The sequence below is a fragment of the Manacus candei genome, unplaced genomic scaffold (assembly GCF_025592945.1).
Source record: "Manacus candei isolate 608988 ecotype Guabito, Panama unplaced genomic scaffold, ASM2559294v1 h1tg000033l, whole genome shotgun sequence".
NCBI lineage: Eukaryota > Metazoa > Chordata > Aves > Passeriformes > Pipridae > Manacus > Manacus candei.
This window is the reverse complement of record NW_026138081.1, coordinates 5,444,273-5,461,649: the sequence shown is the minus strand read 5'-3', so window position 1 is coordinate 5,461,649 and position 17,377 is coordinate 5,444,273. Positions and strand designations below refer to the sequence as shown.

At 48.9% G+C, this 17,377-nt stretch overlaps 1 protein-coding gene across 11 annotated transcripts in view; it reads left to right on the top strand.

Annotated features, from left to right (window-relative positions):
• Nucleotides 1–13,686, top strand: part of SLC8A3 (solute carrier family 8 member A3) — a 116,857-nt gene extending 103,171 nt beyond the window's left edge. For 9 of the 11 annotated variants that reach the window (XM_051791541.1, XM_051791540.1, XM_051791546.1 and 6 more), the window contains 4 exons: nt 7,844–7,968; nt 8,507–8,606; nt 10,124–10,399; nt 10,724–13,686. In XM_051791541.1, the coding sequence (XP_051647501.1) occupies nt 7,844–7,968; nt 8,507–8,606; nt 10,124–10,399; nt 10,724–11,100 (878 nt within the window). In that variant the 3' untranslated portion in view covers nt 11,101–13,686. The remainder of the gene's footprint in view (nt 1–7,843; nt 7,969–8,506; nt 8,607–10,123; nt 10,400–10,723) is intronic. The other 2 variants (XM_051791537.1, XM_051791536.1) reach the window with 1 other exon arrangement.
• The last annotated feature ends 3,691 nt before the right edge of the window (nt 13,687–17,377 follow it).

Here is a 17,377-nt window from a genome sequence, read left to right as displayed (position 1 = left end):
TTAGGGGATGTCCAGAGCCCATTGGATATTGGACTAATTAGAAAATTGCTAGTGGCAGGCAGAAATCCCCAGTTCCCCAAATATCAGCTTAGGGTGTTTATGGAAAACTCCTCAGAATGGTTTGGACGATTTCCTTTGTTACCTCTTCAGGTCCGGGAGGACTGGAAATAAGTTGAGCACAGCCTCCTTCCCAGTAATTTCATTACCTTAATTCAGTAGCTGCCTAATTTGATCAGAACCCCTGGAACCAAATAATTTCTATTAAAATAACATAACTTTCCTCTCTCTGTTGTGATCCAGTCTGATTGCTTTTGGCAGCTGTTATTGGAGAACTTGGTCACCAGCTATGGAAAGTTACTTTTCAGTTAATAAGGAAAAGCCTCCCCTCTGTCTGATGGGAGGCAGTCCCTGGGGTGCCCCCCTTGGTGGGCTGCCTCAGGGTGCCCTCTGTGCATGTGATGTGTGTTTGGCCCCTGGTTCAGGCTCACGGTGCTCAGCCTCCACATGTGGCTTCAAGCCAGCAGCCAGCCAGCGAGCAGGCACGTGCTGGAGTGTCACTCAGCACCAATCACAGCTAATCAGTGGGGAGGGAAGTGACGTCCTCATTTAGTTCGTGTCATGTTAGATTTAGGTTACACAGGCATGCAGGAATCTTTGTAAAAAAACCTGCACTATTGAATGTTTCAGTGGAATCTGTCAGTCCCACTCCTCGTCCCCTCCCTCCTGGAGCAGCTCACACATCTCTTTCCAGGCAGTGCCTCTCTCCTGGAGCTGTGTCCCTGCGACTGCTGGGTGCCCTGGGTCTCCTCTGCAGACCTGGGGCATTCCCCCTCAAGTGGCATCCCTTTGACAGCCCCCACGGTGCCAGCAGCAGCATAGCCCCCACTCATGGGAGTGACCCCCTTTCTTTGTAGAAACTGTGGGTGCCCCAGTGGATGAGCCCAAGTGGCAGTGCCTCTCTTGTCCCAGGAGCCCATACCTAGGGGAAATGAGAAATCCCGGCCTTGGTCCCCTGGGCCTTGCAGAGCCCTGGCAGGGAAAGTAACTGGGAAGGGCACAGATTCAGCTCAGCATTTGTTTCTTCCAAATGGGCTCTCAGAGCCAGACTTGCAAGACCGTGCAAAGATTCTGAAAGCCTTGCTTGGCCATGTCCAATGCCAACTTGCTTGGCCATGTCCAACTGTCCAGTGCCAGTTGTTCAGGCTTCAGAGGACCACTGTAGTATGGGATCGCTGTGGAGAGACTTGAGAGTCAAACTTGGGTTGTTTTTTTTTAACTTCTCTGGTGTGTAACCTTCTGTTTTGACACTGGCAGTGATCTCTCTGTATACTCTTTATACAGGGGAATACTCAATATCAAAGTGCACAGGTACTCCAGTTGTCCCCACCTTTGCTATCAGTGGATGAACTGCTCTGATGGTCTTTCCAATCCTTGCAAAAGTCGCTGAAAGCCTGTGCAGAACCTTTACTTGAAAGTTCTTGGGCTCAGGTGATTCAGATTCTTAAAGGGATGCGAAATTACCCAAATAGTAGATACATCTATATCATAATATGTACATATATCATAATATGTACATACTCATCCAGATCAAAGAAAGTATTTCTAAATCTATTTATTTATGCATTAAAACTCCTGGGTCCACTTTGCAGTGGGAAAGACTGGGGAACAGAGACGCCAGTTGTCTGGCCTGTCAGGGACAGTTGTGTCAGCAGCAATCTCAAGGCAGAGCCAGGAGTGCAATAATGCTCAGTTCCCAGCCCTGTGCCTTAGCCTTCCTCTCATGAATGTGCAGCACTTCTCAGTTAGCATTAAGGAATGCTAGGGCATGTATGCAGGATGTATCATGTCTCACAAATAGCTTTCAGGGCTAAGTAAGTGGATTCCTCACATTTTAGAAAGCAACCCAGGCTGCCACTGCTTGTGTGTGTGCATGTGCTTCAGTAAAGGGTATGTCCATATGCTAATCTCCAAAGGCAGTGTGTCTTTTAGCCAGCAGTCTTCCCCACTTGTGACTGACAGCTTGACAGTGCTCAGGAGATAGGAACTCATTCATGCTCACTATTTACTTTGTTTAGCCAGGATTATATTTTACTAAACCACAACAAAAAAAAATAAAATCCCATTTTAATTGTTGTTTTGATTTCTACCTAGCAGAATAGTCCCTAGAAGGGGTGACCTTCATACAGATACATGCCCACTCCAGAAATGGATGGAGACAAGATAGCTCAAGGAGTGTGAAATGGCCTTCATAGCAGTCTTTCATGAATACATTCCTGGTTTTAATCCAATTTATTCAGCAAGTGACAGGGAATACCAACTGGTCTATGGCTGCTTGGTAGTCTTGCAGCACTGCCTGTGATGAGCGTCTACCTCTCTGATGGTGTTACAAGGCCTTCCCATTGCCTTTTTCAGCTCAAAAGATGCGGTGGCCAGATTACTCCATGGAAATTGGCTTTATCTAACTTGGATTTATGATGTGTCCAGGAGGCCACAGGCAATGTCCAGTTGCCATTTGGTCCCCCCATCTGAAGGAGGTTGAGTGGGCATGCACCCATGTAGTATTCTCCAGGAGCAGTGCATGATGTGGGAACACTGCTTAGTGCTCCCCTTTCCCCAGAAGAAATACAAGGAGGAGGGGATCTCCTTACAATATTTTGAGCCCAAGAGACTGCCTGTCATGTGCAGATCTGAAAGAGCTTTGCAGATCACTGCAGCTCAAGTTCCCTGCAGACATAAGTGGAGAGAGACAGACTGAGAGACAGACACAAGATGAGAACTGAGGAGCGAGCATGGCAGGGACATGCCCAGGGCTGCAGAGCACAGCAATGGCAGGACCATAACCAGGAGCTGCCAAGCCCCCTTGTCTGTCATAGCTTTAAGGGTCTGAACAAGGCAGAGTACATGAGAGAGCATGGAATGGTTTAACCAAAAACCTCTCCTTGCTTTCTGCGGGGTCCAGTGCGTAGTGGGTGTCAGCTGTGGCCATTGCTACAGCCTGAGCAAAAGTGGACTTCATCCTCATTCTTCCCACCCAGCCTTTAATCTTATCAGACATGTTGTCTTCCCTGCTTGTAGCATCTCCTCTCTAACCCATGGGCTCCCTGGCACCCGGAGTGGAGTATCTTGGTGCAGCTGGCACATCAGCCCCAACTTGCCTAGCCTCAGCAGCCTCTATGTGCTCCTGCAGCCCAGAGAGATTCCTAACACTTGATGGTAGCACACACCAATGTACCAGGGCAGGCAGGATTTAGGGGACCCCTCTCTGGCCACCGTCCCCTTCCCAGGGAGGAGGTGGAGGCAGCCCAGGAGGTCCTGGCAAGCTCCTGTTCTTGCTATGCACAGCCAGACCTTATCAGGCTTAATTGGGGTTGACAGCAGGGAGTCCAAGGAGTCCAGGGTGCAATCCGCATTGAAAAGTAGGTACTGATGCAGGTACAAATAGAAATCAGGCTAGTTAATAATTAAGCTGCAGCTTGGCAGCATTCACCTTGACAGACTTGACCTTACAAATTAAAATCTGTCTCCCAACACCCAGTCCCCCACCCTTCCCTCTTTATGTTTTATTTATCACAGCCCTCAGTAGTCTTATTTGCAGGCTACTGCATGAGGGTGACACCTCACAGATGCTCTGTCTCTGCTTCCTGGAGGAGCCCTCCAAGGCCCCAGCCGCTCCCTCAGGAGGTGGGGGCCTGTGGCTACCACAGACCATGTGGGAGCATCCCCCATGCTTGATGTGGGGACAGCAGCCTCCTGCAGCTCCACAGGCATCCTGGTGCACCCTGCTGCTGGCTAAAGGGCTTCCCTAAAAGGCAGGAGCATTGGGATTGTGCTCTGTCACTGGGATGTTGCAAGACTTCATTCCTTCTCAGCTGTTGGGTCAGTACCCACAGGGTCTAACTCAGCCCTCCGCATCCCATTGGAACAGGCAGACCTAACAAGCCTGGAGCAGGTTCATCTTGGGCTCTGGTGTTTTGTAGAGGTTGACACTGATTCCTATCAAAAGGTGCTCATATGTGTCCTAAGCAGTAGGTGGGGAGAAGCAGTGGAATCATGTAGGTGCTTTGTATCACTCTTTGGAGGTGCCTAGCTCTTCCCCTTAACTGTATTGTGGTATAGGCTGGGGCAAGAGATGCGTCAGCTGGGCTTCTGAATTTGTCCTTCCTGCCACAAATGGCACAGCCTTAATTTCAGAGGACAGTCAGCAGCCTGGTATTTGGCACCTCTGGGTCACTTGAATGAGTGCCTTGAGCAAGATCCAGCACAGTATTGGCATGTGAGTTTGTCTTCTGTGTTTGTCTTCTACATTAGGATAGAGATTCAGTGAAAATATAATGGCAGCTTAAATGTTTTCAGATGCACCTTTGAAATTTGTTAAGTTTCTGTGCTTTGCTTTCCTGTTGCACGTTCACAAATGTGACTGCATTTTTATGAGATAAGAAGGAATTACTTCCTTTCGTCCTTATCTGAAAGCTTCCTCTATTAACATTTTTGTGAGGTACCCATTTGAACATGCTGCCTGTTCCTGTTCTCCTGTGGTTTGCTTGCAGCTGACATTTGAAAGACTTAGCTTAGCAGTCATATTCAATCAGCTGTTCCCATAGGACACCCTTGACAGGCTTTCTTGGGCACCTGTGTTTCTTCTCTCTGCTCCTCAGTTCACAAACTGGCGCAGTTTGTATGTACACACTGTACAAACCGTGCCAGTTCACCATATACACCACAAAGGAGGCCTTGTGTGTTGACAGCAGGGCCTCCATTATTCATGTCTCGATAGACATGCTGTCAGTAGGCTGAAGGTCTCCATTGCTGGTCAGCTTGTCCCTTCACTCTAGGTGGCCTACTTAGGGCTTGAAGGTGCCTCTGGTGGCACTTAGTCCACTAGCAAGGTGCCCTCGAATAGCAGGACACCCACTGCCCTCAGTGCTGTGGTAAGCACCAGCACCTTTATTTTATGCAGTGTCTGGTGTTACCCTCATGCTAGCATGCAGCCTCTAGGCTGACAGAGCAATCTGTCCACTCTTGGACAGGGTTGTGTCACTTGACTTACTCTGAGAGCTGCCTGGCAAGTGGTTGCCATGTTCATCGAATCAGTAGGTGATCCACAAGTGCCTTGCAGGGACAATAAAGCCACCTGCTGGCAGGTGCAAGGTCCTGTGGACACACAGGTTCCCATGCAGCCTGCCCAGCAGCCTTGGACCTGGCACACTCTGAGAAGAGATGCAGGAGATCTTCCTCCTTAGGGAGGGCTTCAGATACTGCACTGTCCTGCCTGGTGCAAGTAAATTAACCAGCCTGAGCAAGACGCCAGGTTCCGGGATAAAGCTGTGTTGGATAGCACTTCCTATGTAGATGAGCAAGTTTTCTGCACTGCACGTGCTTAGAGACCTGCTGGCAGCTCAGCCTTGCCTAGAGGGATAACATTTGCATGAGGCTCCGTGTTCTCTTACCATGCCAAAGGCTTTTGTCAAATCAGTTAAAGTAGGGACTGAGGTTTCATTGCATTATTTCTCCTGGAGTTGTGAAGCCGAGGAAATTTGGCCTGATATTCCCTGTTTTCAGAGCATCTCCTCAGATTCCAGACATTTGCTTTCTGCACTCTGCAACTGCAGCCAGTGGGCGGGAGCCCAAGGGACTGCGACCGCAGCTTTTCAAATGCAGTTACTTCCCAGGGAAGGTTGTAGTGAGTCAGACTGTCACAAAGTCCGGGCTTTGCAACCCTGATGGGATGGCCATAGTGCTTTTGCTCAGCTCTGTACTGTCAGCACATGTCAGCGTGCCAAGCTGGGCTTTGCAAAGCTGAGGGTGCCTCCGCCCCTGAGCTTCAGGTTATGGGGAGTTCAGACAGAAGCAAAGCCATGTATGTGCTATGGCAGCTGATGTATGAGCACCTGCATTTTCATCAATGGATACAGCTTGTCATCTTCATATACTTCCAGGTAGAGGCAGAGACTGGTCTTGTTCTGTGTCTTAGAAAGAGATGTAGATTGCATCTGACTCCCTGTTGCAGTGAATAAAAGTATCTTGAATCTTGTTCTTGATAATCATCAATTCATGCCTACAAGCGTAGTATAAGGCAGAACATTTTCATAAAATCATGGATTCATAGAATCATTAAGGAAAAGACCTCCAAGATCTTTGAGTCCAGCCTTTGACTGAACACCACCATGCCAACTAAACCAGAGCACTAAGTGCCACATCCAGTCTTTTTTTGATGTCTTCCAGGGATGGTGATTCCACCACCTTCCTAGGCAGCCCATTCCAATGCTTATCCACCCTTTCACTGAAAAAATTCTTCTGCACTTCTGCAGCTCAGCTGCCTCCTCCACTCTGTGCTCACTAGGTCTTTGCCTGCAAATGTGCCCCCTATATCCCCAGCAGTCTGTATTGCCCATCTTCTTCTCCAGGTGCTGTGCTCCCCATCTTTGTCATTTCTTGTAAACTTATGTGATTCCTAAATCCAGACTATTCTGTCTTTGAGCTAGGCAATGATGGTGTGGATGTACGTCATTGATTTCAAATGATGGATGCAGCTTTTCTGCTTCTGTGATGGGTTATAATAATGTCACCTGCCACAAGAGTTATTATATGTTTTATAAATTCTGCAGGTCTTGCAAGGCTTACAGTCTTTGCAATCAATCTAGTTGGGCAGATGAAGAGAGAAGTCAGAGTTTATAAATAGATTTCACTGGGACTTCATAACGTCTGTGTGATTTTTGGTAGGAAGCATGAGGACTGCTGGAGTTCATATGGGATTAATCACATGTGAGGCATTACCTGGGCATTTGTAACCTCTACAGGAAACCTTGGGTAACACCTGTTAGCCAGAACAAGATGCTCTGCCGGGTTCTTCAGAGCCCCAGCTCCTGCTCCCAGGCTCAGCTGAGCCTTGTATTGCATCTCGTACACCCTGACTGGTCAGACACAGGAAAACCAGGGGAAACCCAGCTTCTTTCTTGAGATGTCAGAGCTTTACCGAGACCCCATCAGCATGTGTCTGTACTTGGGTGGGTGGGTGGAAGAGGAGACCTGGGTCAGGGCTAGGGAGCTGCCTGGGCAGTTGGGATGCTCCTTCTCATCTGGGCAACCATAACCCTTTCCAGGCATCTTGCTGGGTTAGCTGGGACATCACAAGATGAGCCTGACACAGGCTCACCTCAGAATGCTGCTGACCTGAGGTCCTGGTTTAGTTTCCTCCAGCAGAAACTAAACATATAATCAGAGAATGGAATATGTTGGAAGGAATTTTTCATCTGGTTTCAACCCTCCTGCCATGGGGTTGCTGGTCCCTAGACCAGGTTGCTGAAAGCCATGTCCAATCTGGTCTTGAACACTTACAGAGATGTGGCATCCATATCTTCTCTGGACAACCTGTTCCAGTGCTTCACCATCCTCACAGCAGTATGAAAGAAAAAAGTACTTGTTTCATTACTTACTTATTCTTGTTCATTTTTCCAATTCATGTGTGGTTCACGTGTTGCTCTGAGTGCTAGATCAAGCACTGAGTGGCACAGTGATTTTCTGCTCAGAGGGGAATAAAAAGATCCTGTCCCTTGTTCATTCAAATCAGGGAACACATCAGGGTGTTAAAGGTGTCTTAAAGGACACTTGTGCCTAATGTCAGGACAGATTGGTACCTCAGTCTCCCCAAAGATGTGGCTACTGCGGAGGTGATGGGAGGGTATATGTCAGCCAAGAGCACCAGTGCAGATTGAAGAAAGATTCAAGGGTATTTTTTTGAAGAAATTGAAAACATGTTCCACTTGGGCCCTGCAGACAAGCCCCCATGGTGCCCTGGAGCTCCAGAGCTGCTGCCTACAGCTTAGTGTTGACCTTGCTTTCACAGAGGTGGCTGAGAGGAAGCTGACGGTTGAAGAAGAAGAAGCCAAGAGGATTGCAGAGATGGGCAAACCAATACTCGGCGAGCATCCCAAACTAGAAGTCATCATTGAGGAGTCCTATGAGTTCAAGGTCAGTAGGTGTCCTAGGGGTCTTCCAGGAGGGGGAAGCCATGTGGCACTGAGAGCAGCCTTGGAGAGTAGAACTGAGGAGGCAGCATGTGGAAAAGAGGGGCAGCATGGGGAAAGAGCTGTTGGAAGAGGGAAAGAAGTATGTAATGCAGTAAAGGGTGGATGAAGTCTACAAGAAATGTCAGAAGTAGCAGCTGCTGGTAGGCAAGGGTGGAGGGAGAAAGAAAAGGGAGCCCTGCTGTAAGCAGAAGCAGCCAATGGGGAGTAGCAAAGCTGTCTCTGGTGAGGCACGGATGAGGGAGGAAGGAGCCTCATCAGGATTAAAGGGTGGGAAACAAGCTGGCTCTGGTGAGGTTTAGGTCAGCCAGTCCAGGGAGAAGGTGGGCTTAACTCCTGTCATGACTTCATCTGGCTGGTAGGAGAGTGCTTGTGGCACTTCCACAGTTTGGAAAGGGTCTGTGAGACCACAGTGCACTCAGAGATCGTGCTTGCCAGCTAACAGCCAGTTTAACTGCTGTGCATCTTTATTCCCACAACAGAGCACCGTGGACAAGCTGATTAAGAAGACAAACCTGGCTTTGGTTGTAGGGACACATTCCTGGAGGGACCAGTTCATGGAGGCCATTACCGTCAGTGCAGGTGAGGGGGACATCAGAAATCCCATACCAGCATCCATAGGGTTCATGCAGCCTGGAATGAGATCTGTCTGGGCTCAGGACACCACATCTCCCTGGTCAGTGATGCTCATCAGTTGCATATGTGGTGACCATCAGCAAAGCTAGTCCAGAGAACTCCTCTGCTCCACATAAAGTGGGCTTTTGCAGATACATTAGCCAGGAGCTCAGGAGATCCATCTTTTGGTGCAGAGCTATCCAGGAGGCCAGTTTTCAAAAACTTTATGTCAACTGGCAGTGCTCCTGCTGCTTCAGTGATCTGATGAGTAGTGTACAGGCAGCAAGATCCCATTCTGGTTGGAGTCCTGGTTTGTGGCGTGCCCACTGCAAGTAGCTTCTACTGCTGGAAGATGTCCTGTCTGCCACAGCCAGTAGAGTTTCTAGGAGCAGGGAGGGTTACCACATGCAGACAGGAGATGTTCCCCCATGAGGCAGCAGCTGGTAGAGCGAACGATCCAGAGACCTGCCAGCTATTGCCTGGCGAGAGAGCTCACCGCTTTCAGAGCCAGGCAGCTGTGGAGCATATTCTTTAGGCATGTCTATGCCATTAATGGCATTTGAGCATCTTTCTGAACCTGTCCTTGATGGTTTGGCATCTTCCCCAAAGGGATGTTTTACACCCAGCTGTAGAGCAGGCAGTGGACAGGCAGGCAGTTGGGTGGGAGCTGTTGCCAGTGGACACAAGGGCTTCTTCTGATGTGAAAGAAGAGATGCAGGGTATTCAGTTTTCTTCTTTCTAGCAATTAAGAGAAGCCACTTCTGTGGAAGCATCCTTGGAGCAATGTTATTTCCCTGGTCTGCTTCTGTTCCTATGTCTCTCCCCTTCCCTTGACATCTGCCCTGTGCTCCCTACCTGCTTTCTCTTTCTCCAGTTTATTTCCATTGTCCTGTGTCTGTACAAAGACCAGCAGTACTTCCAGTTTTGGGGCTGACCTGGCCCACCAGGCTAAGCAGGAGACTCCTCCAAGGGCCTGCGCCACCATTGTTGATACCCTCACACAGATGAGAAATTTCTTGCTGGGGTGCTGCTGGTGTCCAGCCCATATTCTGGAGCAGGAGGATCAAGAGGTCTCTCCAGTTTCCCAATTCTATTACTTTATGCTAGTTTTTGGACCAAAACATCACTTGCCTGTGTAACTTCATCGTGACCCTCAACAGTGATCTCCACAGGTTGATTATACCCTATGTGGCTGCCTGTGGATGGGGATAGGGCTGCCCCTCTGTGGGTGTAGTATCCCACTCTGCCACTCCCCATCCCTGTGGGCTCTAGGGTGTCTGAGAGGCACTCCTGTTGCCAAGCCTCACCTATCACTGAGGGACCTGGTGTGCCCTGAGCCCAGTGTCACGGCTGGCACCATCCCACCTTGTCCCAGGAGAGCAGAATCCCGGGGTGAAAGGGCCAAGCAGAGGCTACATCTAACCCCTGTAAACTTGACCTGCCCCAACATGAAGGCTGGACCTCTCCTTCCATGTTGTTTGCAGCAGGTGATGAGGACGAAGATGAGTCTGGCGAGGAGCGCCTGCCATCCTGCTTTGACTACGTGATGCACTTCCTGACTGTCTTCTGGAAGGTGCTGTTTGCCTGTGTGCCCCCCACTGAGTACTGCAACGGCTGGGCCTGCTTCGTTGTCTCCATCCTCATCATCGGCATGCTCACGGCTGTCATCGGCGACCTCGCCTCCCACTTCGGCTGCACCATTGGCCTCAAGGACTCGGTGACCGCTGTCGTCTTTGTCGCCTTCGGCACTTCTGTACCAGGTGAGGCGGCTGCAGGGAAGGGATGGGGTGGGAGGTAACTCCTCTGATGATGCTCTTCCTTCCAGGGGAGCAGCTCTGTCATGGGATGGGGTTCAGGCTGGGAAGGGGATCCACAAAACCCTGTTCCTAGACAAGGTCTGCACTGTGCTTGGTGGCAACATGGAGTCTCTGGACCTGGGAGGGGGTTGTGCACCAGGAGAGGTCTGTGTCCTAACCTGGTCAGTGTCACACCTGAGCCTCCGTTGTCCCCCAGACATGAAGCGTTGTCTGTTTCTCCTGTTGAAGCCTCCAGTGATTTCTCCTTCCCTCCTCCCTCAACCCCAGACACATTCGCCAGCAAAGCTGCGGCCATCCAGGACGTGTACGCTGACGCCTCCATCACCAACGTCACCGGCAGCAATGCTGTCAACGTCTTCCTGGGCATCGGGCTGGCATGGTCAGTGGCAGCGATCTACTGGGCGTCACAGGGGCAGGAGTTCCAGGTGTCGGCAGGCACCCTGGCATTCTCCGTCACACTTTTCACCATCTTCGCCTTCATCTGCATCAGTGTCCTCCTCTACCGCCGGCGACCCCACCTTGGCGGGGAGCTGGGAGGCCCCCGGGGGTGCAAACTGGCCACGACGTTGCTCTTCGTCAGCCTCTGGCTGCTCTACATCCTCTTCGCCACCCTGGAGGCCTATTGCTACATCAAGGGGTTTTAGGCAGTGGAGGGATGGTGCTGCCGGAAGGAGGGACCCCCTCCTCCATTACCTCACCGGACACCGGTCCTGGAAGTGCGGTTTCACCTGAGGGTACAGCTGTCTGTCAGGGGCTGCCACTGCCCAGACGGTCAGACAGCTGCGTGCCAAGAAGGGCAAAACCATCACAGAGTGAAAAAAACAAAGAGACAAAACCCATCCAAAAATGGTATAAAAGAAAGCAACAATGGCAAGTATTGAAATAAAACACAATAAATCCAGCCACTGACCCTATTCAATGAGATTATGAAGTTTCAACCATCTCCAAAGGCCACCTCTCCCATAGGGGCTCGTCTCCTTTCCTGCCGAGCACCCCTCCACTGTAAGGAGATGTTTCCTTATTTTTACTAGTTGAGAATTGCAGAAGCCTGATTCAGGAATTTGGGGGGGGATTTTTCTTTTTTTTTGTTTGCTTGTTGCTTTTTGGTTTTGGGGGAGCACGCTAATTGATTTTTTTTCTTTTTTACTACTTAATCAGAAAAATGTTAAAAATTTAAACTCTAAAGCTTCAAGCTGCCATCAGTGCTGGAATTGAACATGTGTATTTTATGAAGCCACAAAAGACTGTGACACAGTCAAAGAACTTCTTCACTATTACCCGTTCCCTCCCCCGCCACCCTCCATTGCTTTCTTTTTTAAGAACATCACAAGACTGATATATTTTTAATACAAACACAGACACACAGTCACACACATTTAATGACAAAGGCTGGAGCATGTAGCATCTCAATCACCTGCCTGGGCTAAGAAAAAAAGAAGGAAAAAACCCCCAACCCTCTAATACAATATGTGTCATGTATATTTTGACTATGGCATTTCTCTTTGTATAATTAACTTTGAGCTTGTGGTACTGCAAGGAGAGAAAATTATGTTAATTTACAACTGTTAAAAGAAATAAATGGCCACCCAGGAAAGAGCCTGCCGCAGGGGGAGCAAGGGGGCCAGGGAAAGCGGCACTGGCTCCTTGGGATGGTGGTGGTGGCGGGTTTGCTGCGTGGTTCTCCTGCTCAGAGGTGGAAATGAATTCAGGAAAACCTGGATAGTGTGCCCATATGTTCCCAGTGCCATCTCACCCTGAGCTGTGGCATGGCTGCCCTTTTATTCAATTGCTCCCCCAGTTTTCACAACGCCTGTATCTTGCTGGTGGTCTTCAGGCCACTGACAGGTACAGGCTTAAAAACTGCCATCCACATCAGGACTCCTGCGTCATCTCAAGTACCTTTTAGGCACACCAGACAGACAAAAAAGCATCCTTTTCATTTGAAGTGCATTTCTTTTTAAGGAAAAAGAAAGAAAAAAACCCACCACCACGAGAATATGTCATGAGTTACATCAAAAGCTGAAAATTGAAATGTTGGGTTGGTAATAAAAATAAATAAAAATTATACCTATATCTATATAAACAGTGCTATCTAGAAACATATTTCTTAATTGAGAACCCTGGAAGAGAATGTTAAAACCCTACTCTTTGTAAAGTGTTTTCAAGACAAAGATCATTTCTTCTATCAAGAAACAGGTACTGTAAAGGCAACCATTTTCATCGAGTTCTCAATAATAAGCCAAACTTTGGGAGGCAGCAAGTAAGAGAGAGGCTGCTGAAAAGTACACCTCTGCCTGCTGAGGTGTTTTTGTCTGCTCCAAGAGGCAGGGAGGAGGTGTCCATAGGTTAGGGAAAAAGCAATGGGAACAAGGTTGTCATGGACAAAAAGAGATGTAACATAGAATGTGACTAGGTGGAGGTGACGATGGTTCTTAACACCCAGATGAAGTATTTATTTTCATACAAAATGTTTATCAGATATCCATATCTCTATTTAAATGTGTATACATGTGAGGCAGAGAAGAGGGTTTCTTCTCAGAGGAGCAGCAGGAGCTTTGCCAATGGGAGCCCACCATGGGTGAAAACCGCTGGGTTTGAAGCTAACAAGCATCTGACATCCTGCCTCCTTATCCTCCCTTCTCCATACCTGTGGTGAAGGGCCTGAAAAAGATGGGCAAGAAACCCCGAGGCCAGGCTCCCACTGAGCTTGCTGGTTCTTCTGGCCTCCAGTAGTGCCAACAGGAGCAGCTGCTGCCACCGCCATGCTGCCCATCAGATGGGGACCCCAGAGCTCACACATGAGACACTGAAAGAAACATTACAAAGGCCCCCAAATGCTTTCGGGGGGGGATTTAAATTGCAGCTCTCAAGGGGAGATTGTTACCATTGCTGTTTTTAATTTGGACATATAGAGTATGTTGAGTATGTTGAGCTTTTATTTTACCCATGCCAGCATACCCATTCCTGGATAAAGCCCGGCCTGGAGTGCTGTTGTGCTGTTCTTCTGTTGCTTGTGTGTATGCACCATGTGTTTTTCATCCACTTCCTTCTCCAGCTGACTGCAGGGAGGGGTGGGAGGTAGGACTGGCTACCATGAGGGCCAGCTGCATGGGGACCCTGATGCCCTCCATGCACAAGGGTGATCTGCACCAGGCTGACAACCTCTGTGGCATGTTTCTTTCTTTCATTTTTATTTTTTACTTCATTAAAAATACGCAAGCTGAAAAAAACCAACAGGTTTGGTGCCTTTGGGGATTTTTTTTTCCTGGAGCTTTTATGTTTTGTTTTGGGTTTAGTTATCTGCTTGCTTCTGTTTTCCTTGGGGCAGGTGCCTGGACTTGGTTGCAATGGCTCCAGCTGGTTTGCCCCCTGATTCCCAGCCCTCCAGTTCCGTACTGCTGGGAGGACCCTGCAGCACTTGCCCCTGGCTTGCTGGCAGAGGTGGTTTTGCTGCTGGTTTTGTTGTCACTGATCCTTCCCCTTTGTTTCTCCCATCAGCTTCCCATGGCAGCCTGCAATAGCAGCTGCTGGCCTCTCCCAGCAGCCTGTGTGCTTTGGGCTGCAGATCTTACCTTTTGGTCTCTTAACATTGTATGGGGACATAGTCTAAGGGTCATGCATGGTGTGGGGCCAGTGGTACCAATGGCTGCCTTCCCACCACTGTTGCCATGGGGGGCACCTCCAGCATTTCACAGGTTTTGCTATCGAGGTGATACTGCACTGCATGGGTGCCGGTCAAAAATCAGCCTTTGGGTAAAGAAGAGTATTGCAAAGAGGAGTCACTCACCTGTCCCCCTCAAACTGTCCACGAATTGCATCCAAATTTTGGTCAGTACCATGCTGCCTCCTCACCCAGCATCTGACTGTTTTTTTCACTTGAATTTGGGTGCTTGACCCCCAAAGTGCCCTTCACAGCGGGCCTTGAGCTAGAACTGTTCCCACATGTCCTCTGCAGCAAAGGGGCAGCTGATGCAGCCCATAACCCCAGTTTCCCATCTTGCCCGCCAGCATGGGGCCCACTTATGGGGCTCCAGGGGAGACTGGGTTTTGGGCACCTCACAGTGCAATGCAGAATGTCCAGGGTGGGAGAACTCCTGGGTGGACACCCATGCTGTAGGAAGGGTTGCCCTAGTAGACCAGCTGTGGGAAGGCTGTGCTGCACATTGCTTCCTTGGGGCAGCAAGATCTTGGCAAAGCCACAAAGAGACCACTGCCCTACTGGGTCCTGCATGCTCCCACCCCCCTCCACAGGCCTGTGGGATCATTTCCCACCTCTTGCCCTGTTGGCTGGCTCCTGCCCACGGTGATCACACCTGCTTCTGATGCAGGGGGAAGCACACAAGCTCCAGCTCTGGCTCTGGGAAAGGCACATTGACTTTGACTCTAGTGAAGGGACTGGGGGGGCACATGGGGGATGGTGATCCTTTGGGGCTGGCTTGCTGCCACTGCCGTGCAGAAGCATCCTGGTCCCCACAGGTTCTGAGGCGTAGATCCAGGACCAAAAGGGGCCATCCCAGAGCAAGCTGGGCTGAGTAAGAGGAGTGTGCAGGCATCAGGAATCAACTGTGGTACAGGTACAGTGAGAAACACAGAAGTGTTTGTTAGAGACATTGAGCAAAGGTTTTAATCTAGGAAGGGGACAATTGCACTGGGCTTTGTCACCTTTCTGGCAATTACCGTGGTGTTGGTGTCATCAGGACTATTCATGACGAGCTTAGACAGAACACAAAAGTATTCTATGATACACATTTCTTCTGAATCCATGGCTGGGGCTGCTGGACTAGTTTGTAAGTCACTTGTCCTCTGGCATAGGAGAACCTCTCCACTACCCTCCATCCCTAAGTAGCAACACGATATCTCCTCACAGCACCATCTGCAAGGAGAAGCCCCCATCAGCTGCACGTGCCACTTTAGGCTTCAGCTGCCCTGGCCCACTGCTGTGGTGGGATGATGCCTACCTGCATGTCTCCACCAGTGTAGCTCTTTGCTTTGGAAAAACATTTTGGAGGACACCCAGTACTGTTGTTGTACTGTCACTGGACACTGCTGAGATAAACTACAGGTAACAAAAGTTTTGTTCACCTACAGTTCACCTCATCTACCTCTCCATAGCACAATAGGACATAGATACAGATCTAGATGGTAACAGAAAGGCATCAAGGAGATCTTGTCATGCTTGAATATGGCACCATTCAAAGCCAGGAAATTTCAATCCAGTCTCACTCACATTTGGCATTATGGCATTAAGTGGCAGCAGGTCATTCCTCGTATCATTCACCTGGAATTGCTTTTTTTTCCCCCGAGGGGGAAAAAAAAAAAGACAAAACCTTTTTTTTTGTTAATTCTGCCAGGAAGCTGTTGCAAACCTGACCTTGATGTAGGACCCAGCCTGCACAAATGGGAACAGCAGTTGCTCAGCCCTGGCCACAAACTAGAAAGCACTTGTCACCAAGAATAACCTTTGTAGTATTACATGGAAAAAAAATGTTTTTAATGATCGTTGTCATCCATGTGCATGTGCCAGGAGCAGCCAGCTTGCTAATAACAGAGTTATGTGTGCCAGTGCTACTTAGAGCCCAGCAGAGAAGACAGCGCTCCCAACCTGCTTCTATAGCAGGAGGGGATTAAGTACCTCTGGTATCTAAATGAGTCATTTAAAATATGTAGATAATTACCAGCATGAGTAGATTTACCTCTCCTCCCTGCCTTCCCTTCACCCAGGGGGTCTGTGTTTTGCCCAGAGGCGTGTGGATGGCAGGGCAGACCAGTCCCCTAGACCCACAGGGCATCCCTGCCAGCAGCAGAAACCCTTGGCCCCTTTCCCACATTGCATTTGGATACCCAGCACTTCCCCGCATGTGGCCTGGGGTGGTAATTTGAGCTTAGACATGGAGCCTACAGGCATGATGTGAGGTGGATGAGCTCAGCAGATGTTCCCACTGCATCTAAATGTAAGCATTCACCCATGTTCCAGACTGTACCATTGCTATTGCCATTTACATGGCAAGCTGAGTGGGAGCTGTGCCTAAAGGAAAACTCATGACCCACCTACTACTCATTGCTGGGCATGGCCCAGTTTCAAGAATGCAATAAAAATCCCCACAGGCCTAGGAAGTATTTGTTCGAATGATTTATTTCTTCAATTCACCTAGATTTCACACCCGTTTCAAAGATTTTTTTTTTTAGGGTGTAAGATAGAGGTTATAAATGTACAACCTGGGGGAAGGGGGGAAAAAATCTCAAAAGTTTCAGAGGCTCTCAGAAAGTTCCTGTGGCAAATCCTTGGCACTAAGGCATATTGTACAGAGCACCTGAGTGTCTCTATTAACACTTTAAAAAGTCTTAAAAGGTCTTAAAAAGGTCTTAAAAGGTCTTATAAAAGCTACCAAAAGAGATTTGATTACCTCCTCTTCTTCTGGAGCATCTTCATAGAAACTAGCAGCAAACCCAAATGTGGTGGGTGGGGGTGGGGGGGTTAGCACTCTTAATTTTTTTTTTCTTGTTTTATTGACTAGGGCATAAAAACAACTCATTGCTATCCTTACGGTAAGAAGATTTTGTACGTGGCATTGCCCTTAAGGTTCTCCACTTTCTCCTTTTCCAGCTTCTGAGAAGTCATTTCTACGGAATTGCTGCCTGGTGGGTCTTGCTTTGTGTTTGTGCATTCAGACAGCTGCCTTATGGCAGATCACCCCATGCCTCTGCTGAAACTCATCCAGTTGACTAGGATTATTTCTTCAACCTACCAAGCATTCTGGTCCTACCCTCCATAGGTGCTGACAGACACTCCCCAAGCCCCCCAAAACCTCACCTCCTAAGTTAGGTATCACCAGGAAAATTTTTAGCAAAACAATTTCCAAAAGCTGCTGCTGAAAATACCAAATAGAGTTGGATGCTGGACAATCACTGGAAAGATTTCCC